General features: G+C 33.6%; 2 protein-coding genes across 2 annotated transcripts; one reads left to right on the top strand and one right to left on the bottom strand.

Annotated features, from left to right (window-relative positions):
- Positions 7-1,700, top strand: LOC105165853 (multiple organellar RNA editing factor 2, chloroplastic). The gene is made up of 4 exons (XM_020694913.1): positions 7-106; positions 514-611; positions 719-784; positions 1,251-1,700. The coding sequence occupies exons 1-4, from the start codon at positions 24-26 to the stop codon at positions 1,391-1,393; spliced, it is 390 nt and encodes a 129-aa protein (XP_020550572.1). The 5' UTR covers positions 7-23; the 3' UTR covers positions 1,394-1,700.
- Positions 1,908-3,915, bottom strand: LOC105165668 (rho GDP-dissociation inhibitor 1). Its single transcript, XM_011084749.2, has 5 exons — positions 3,485-3,915; positions 2,983-3,046; positions 2,672-2,893; positions 2,254-2,378; positions 1,908-2,160 (listed from the first exon to the last, which is right to left on the bottom strand). The coding sequence occupies exons 1-5, from the start codon at positions 3,695-3,697 to the stop codon at positions 2,092-2,094; spliced, it is 693 nt and encodes a 230-aa protein (XP_011083051.1). The 5' UTR covers positions 3,698-3,915; the 3' UTR covers positions 1,908-2,091.

Below are 6,264 nucleotides of genomic sequence, written 5' to 3'. Positions count from 1 at the left end.
ATTATGAGCATTGGCTTATAGTTATGGATAAGCCTGGGGGTGAAGGGGCCACGAAACAGCAAATGATCGATTGTTATATTCAAACCCTTGCTAAAGTCGTCGGAAGGTTCATTTTTATTTTCTCCCTTTTTCTTGCAAAATTTAGTATATTTTTGTATGTTTGTACATATAATTAAATCTTGGAGCTGATAGTTGATGCAAACATAGTGGTGTGATTCAAAAATTAATTTTTGTACGCTTGCATCTCTCTTTCATTTCTTGACAAAATCTAAGAGCCAAACAGAGCATAAAGAAGTTATCCCTTGCATTGGATGTGTAACCAATCATTCTCGGCCTTACTATAATGAATTTAAATGTGACTAGATGTATAAATGCTGACCACTACGTTAATTTGTTAATGATAGATGCCTTTTCTAGTGAAGGAATGATGTGTTCATGCTTTTCCTTATTGTGAATTTGATGTATTCGTACGGTGTCATTCTAGTTATGGATCTTTGGTTGTGTTGTTGATAGTGAGGAGGAGGCGAAGAAGAAAATATATAATGTGTCGTGTGAGAGGTACTTTGGCTTTGGTTGTGAGATTGATGAGGAGACCTCTAACAAGCTTGAAGGTTTGTGTATTTTTTTTGAAGGAAACTCTTTACTTTCTATTGTTATAAATGTGCCCGCTTGGGTTTTAATTGCTTCTTGTTTTATATTTGCCTTTTGTTCTATGCAGGTCTGCCTGGTGTTCTGTTTGTTCTTCCAGATTCTTATGTTGATGCTGAAAACAAGGACTATGGAGGTACATCTTGAGTATCAATTGATAGGGCATAAGTTATCCAATGTCAAAATCTTAATTACAACCATTCATAATATTGGTTTCAGTAGAATTCAGCTTGATTTTGTTTTATCTTAGTTCTTGAAATCTCACATGTTCCGCAATTTTCTTTTTTCTGGGCTGAGGTTTGATTAGCTTCTCTGTGTTTCTGCTTCTTGTCTATGCTTTTCTTTCCTGCATCTCTTATGAAAATTAAGAGAATGTTTTATCGCTATATGAGAATCATAATTTCCTTTACATGCAGAAAACAGAAAATTCCAAAGTGAATAGTTTCCTTGATTAGATTGAACACCTTGGTGTTGCCCTGAAGTTAAAAATTATAATGTTGTAGAAGTTAAAAAGAATTCTTGTTACATTTTTTCCTCGCCTTGTGATTACGGGAATATGAGATAGATTTATGATTGTACTTCAAACTTCCGTATTGTGCCAGCTGAGTTGTTTGTCAATGGGGAGATAGTCCAGAGGTCGCCGGAGAGACAGAGGAGAGTGGAGCCAGTGCCGCAACGAGCTCAAGACAGGCCAAGATACAATGACCGAACTCGTTATGTCAGGCGCCGTGAGAACATGCGGTGAACAGGGAATGCTGAATAGGGAGGTCTAGCTTGTATGATATTCTAATGAAGGCTTTATCATCTCAAGGTCTTGTGTCTATTTTGTGTTGACATTAGAGTACATCTGGTTGTAGTGTCACAATAAACACTGTCAACTCGAAATGTATCAGGACATTGATTAGCTCAGTTCAATACCGTTGGAAGACATTCTTTCCGACCATTATGTCGTTGATTTAAGGGTTTCTTTACAGTGTAAGGAACTGAGGTGCCTTCATCTGCTTTTCATCTTCCTTCTATCCAGGATACTGAAAATTAATGTAGTTGCACTATCTTGTGGATTCTTTTATTGTATTTTTGCTAAATAATTTGATATTAACAAAATGCTAATGCTTTCTTCTATAATTGGTGCGACTCTCACTGTTGATAAGTTTGCTAATAAAGAATTAGTGATCTTCCAGGTATTACGCAAAAGTGCCAACGTAAGCAACATTCTTGCACAATTGTTTGACAGCTGAAGATACTTTTACCATTGTCTGATGTCTGAAATTAAGGACAGACCCAAAATCAAAAACATGTAGACGAGAGGAATGCTGACAGTAATTCATATATTCGGTTCAGATTCAAAGTGCTCCAAACAATGAAGAAACATTTAGAAGCCAAGAAACCTTTTCTGTCCATTCACATCCAGAGAACGCCTAAAACAACTGACTATCGACTAAGCTAACTTCTTTTTCGTATCTCAAAGGAGTAATCAAGCTCCATATGGAGTCTCTTGTCGTCGTCTTCGAACTGCACAAGCACCATCCACCAAAAATAAAAGAAACATCAGTAAAAAAACAAGCATTTTACCGTTGGATCAAACTGAACTCAAACCTCTCACACCTTTAGCTTGGCTGTGTAGACACCTCGTGCAAGGACCCCAGACGGAGTAGTTTCTTCCTCTAAGGTGTGCACATACGGTTCTCGTTGAGGGGCAAAAGTGCCCAGCATTCCTCTGCTTTGATCAACTGCAATCCCAAATCAAAGCAGAGTGATGGACAAAAAACCCATTTAATTAGGAGCAGGACAATCACAAGTACCAGCTCATCGTTGTGGTTTTTCATCATCAACTTCACAATCAAAACCTCAAACTTATGATGCCCGATAAAAGCTTCTACAGTTGTTGTCTTCGAGTTAATATTCAAAGATATTGTTGGACTAGAAAGGTGAAAAAGATACCAGAAATCGTTGGTCTAAACCGTGTTAATTATCCCTATGATCAACTCATAGATTCTAAACGAATTAGAGTTAGATTCCAAACCTTTAAGTCCAGCCTTCCAGACAGTATTCGTGTACGCTAGGCCAGATACAATGTTATGAAGAACAGAGAATGTCAGCTTAAGCCGATAATCAGAGCCCTCCTGGAGAGTAAAGAGCACACGTTTGCGCTGTTCTTCATTCATTGGAAATGGAGTACTAATTTCCCCAAAATCAGAGGATAGGATCCCAATTGAATGAAACCTAACTTCAGGCTCCATTTGCCCTGACAGTATAGAGAATTTTCAGTATCAATTCGAACATTACATGATGAATATGAGTGAACATAAAGTCCGTAAAACGTTTGAGACGAACCATTCAGATCGCTTTCAAGGCAACCAAGAAGCTTCTCTTTCCACCTCCTTAAACTCTCATCTTCCTAGGAAAACACAGAGAAGCAATTACATAGTATTACTATGTTTGAAAACAAAACTTCTCATTAATGCCAACACGCTCCAAATTTCTAGTTCTTTTAACACAACTCAGGACTTGAGAATGCAAAAGAAACCTCAAATTGAAGTGGGACACGACCATGCTTTAATCACAAAGGCTACATTAAGCTTAAACTGGCCAACAGGAAAGAACAGCACTTAGAATGCAATAACAACGAACTTATCCTTAGCTAGGTAGTTTCACAGGCAACATTAGCAACTGCAAGGATCGCCAGATCAACAATGTTGGCAACATCAAAACACCCCAGATCAAGAATCAACCTAGAAAATGGCAATCTAAACGGCAGAACAAGGTATGATCAAACCAAAACGCAAGAACCCAGAAGGAGAAAGAAAAACACAATCAAGAAAAGCAAGTAGTAAACCTTATCTTTCTCAATCTGATCTTTGAGAGGAAGAAGAGGACCAGGAACAAAATTATCAACAACCCCTTTACCCTCTTGAAGCTCACCATCATCATCATCATCTTCTTCTTCTTCTCCATCAAAAGCCCCCTCTTCCATCTTCACCACCATCACCACTTCTTGCTTCTCTCTCTCACTAGACGGCCCTCCCACTTCTCTCTTCCCACCCTCCATCTTCTCTCTTCCGACAATTTCTTGAGAAAGGATTGTCAAGACTTTGAAGGGTTTTAAAGGAGAAGTAGTGTAATAATTTGTTCTGCTGGAACAAAGAAAATGTGTCTAGGTTTCTTGAGTATATTAGAATGAAATTTCCCCTGCAGACAGACAGACAGACAAGGTTTGTTCGGTTGTCGTTGTCTGAGAGCTTGTTTTTATCTACTGTAATGCAAACTGCGTACTGGTTATTGTGCGCAGAAATCGAGATTGTTTTCACACTTTTGGCACTTTTTTGAATGGGGAACTATCTCACTACTGCCCCACACCGGATTTATCCGAAACTAGCATCCTGCACTGATCCCACTTTGACCACGGGAGTACTCGCCTATTAATTTATTGTTAATTTATTACAAATTAAATAAATTTATTTGAATTAAATTATTTTTATATATCTTTATACGATAATATTTATGACATGATTCAAAATATATTCATATGTTATCAATCAGTGCTTATCAGATAAATATGTTTGATACTTTATGTTATCATAAATGATTTAGTATAGTCAACAATATTTGATATTATCATCGATATAATGATCTTATCGCTTATATTCAATAACATCACCCATTATATCCAATATTATGAACGATAATCTCAAGTATTTGCAAATGCAAAAATGTTAGGGATGAGGGGCGAGGAAAGACCATGAATTTATTGGATTCTTTATATTATGAGTCAATAGTAGAACTACGTAGTTGGTTTCAAATCTCATATCTCTGTATGCAGTAAATCCCAAGTTTTAGAATTTTTTAAACATTATATAACACATTTATTTTGTACCATCCGATAATATCCCGATACGCCGTAATCGATGTGGAACAGTACCCACTGATATTATCGATCGTCGATACCGCTACTTTGAGTCATGGTTTGTGAGGGTATATATCCTCATCATTACAAGGATATTTTAATCAAAAAAAAATTATTTGACCCGCAATAAGTAAGTATTAAGTCAACCGAGATAAATATTAATTTGCATTCAAGTTTTTTGTTAATATCAATAAATTTTGTGGTTGTTACTTATGAAATGATCTATTTATTAGACAGAAATAAACGTCAGAGATACGAGATGTACCTTTTCATATCACATAAAATTTATATGTACTTACAGAAAACCTCAAAAAAGGACAATGTAGTTATTCCTCTCTTTTAACTAAGAAAAGTTTTGATCGTTTCGATGTCAATTATCACCGCAACTCAATTTCAACTTATATGAACGAATTGTACTTTTAGTAATGGTAAATTATATTACATCCCTTGTGTTTGTGTTTAATTATACAAATACCACATAATTTCTACAAAAGTATAAGTACACTGTAAAATGATGTTAATGTAATTAACTCAGAGGGTATATTTATAAAATCTTGCGTCTTAATAAGGAATACATTTGTAATTACAACTATAACATCAAATAATATGCGTGCAACTTTGCACTGGGTATTAATCAGCATTTGTGTAATTAAATTAAATTTTTTAAAAAAAATATCGATGTAATTTACCCTTTTTATTAAATATGTTATGAGATTATTTAAATATAAAAATTATTTATATTAGTAAAATTATAATTCTACTTGTTAATTTTTTTTCCAATGAAAACTAATAGATATAAATTATTTCAATAGTTAATAATAAGTAGAAGTATATATAAACTTTCAGGGTATATATATCTTTTGGATTATTGTCCCCGTAACATAAATATCAAAATTTAATTTTTTTGGTGGTACATAAATTATTTTTAGATAGGTGTTTTTCTCAAATAAAACCGATGTATATTAATTCTCATTAATTGGTTAATGAGATTGATGGTATGTGATGTGACATATGATCTGATTGTGTTTCGTTATGTGAGGTATTGTCCATTTTAATTTATATAAATTTTATAATTTTATTTAAAAAATACGTTGCGTTGGGATTCCCAACCTAGGAATATGAGGTCTTAAAATTTATAAATTACTCGATAATATAAATTCTCATTTACAATCGATGTAAAATTTATATTTGCATCAATATGATATACTAGCAAGTAGCGATCATACCATGGATATTAATAACTTTGCAAATGATGTATATTATCATATTAAGGACAATTTATTAATTCATCAAATAAAGAGAAAAAGAAGCAAGAATTTAAGAATTGCCAACAGATAATTATACTCCTCTCCCTAAAGTTTGATTTAATTACACGTAAATTTTTTGTGGTTAAAAAAATTACATTTAGTACCGCTGATATTTGCTTATATCTAACAAATAAGTATCTTTGTTAATTAAAATTCATCAAATTTATTGACATAACAAAACAATCAAATAAAAAAATATATTTACTCCCCATTAATTTATCACTTATTTATTATAGGTCAAATAATTTTTTATGACTAAATTATTCTTATACATCTTCACACGTTAATGCATGTGACCAGGTATATTTTTACTGTTATAAAGGGTTGTTTAGTCAAAAATAATGTACTTAACCTATAATACATCTATATAAATCAATCAAAGGTAAATGCTAGTTTTCATTAATT

This window comes from Sesamum indicum, linkage group LG6 (assembly GCF_000512975.1).
Source record: "Sesamum indicum cultivar Zhongzhi No. 13 linkage group LG6, S_indicum_v1.0, whole genome shotgun sequence".
Lineage (NCBI taxonomy): Eukaryota > Viridiplantae > Streptophyta > Magnoliopsida > Lamiales > Pedaliaceae > Sesamum > Sesamum indicum.
Note: the sequence above shows the minus strand (reverse complement) of the source record. Positions and strands in the feature narration are given on the sequence as shown.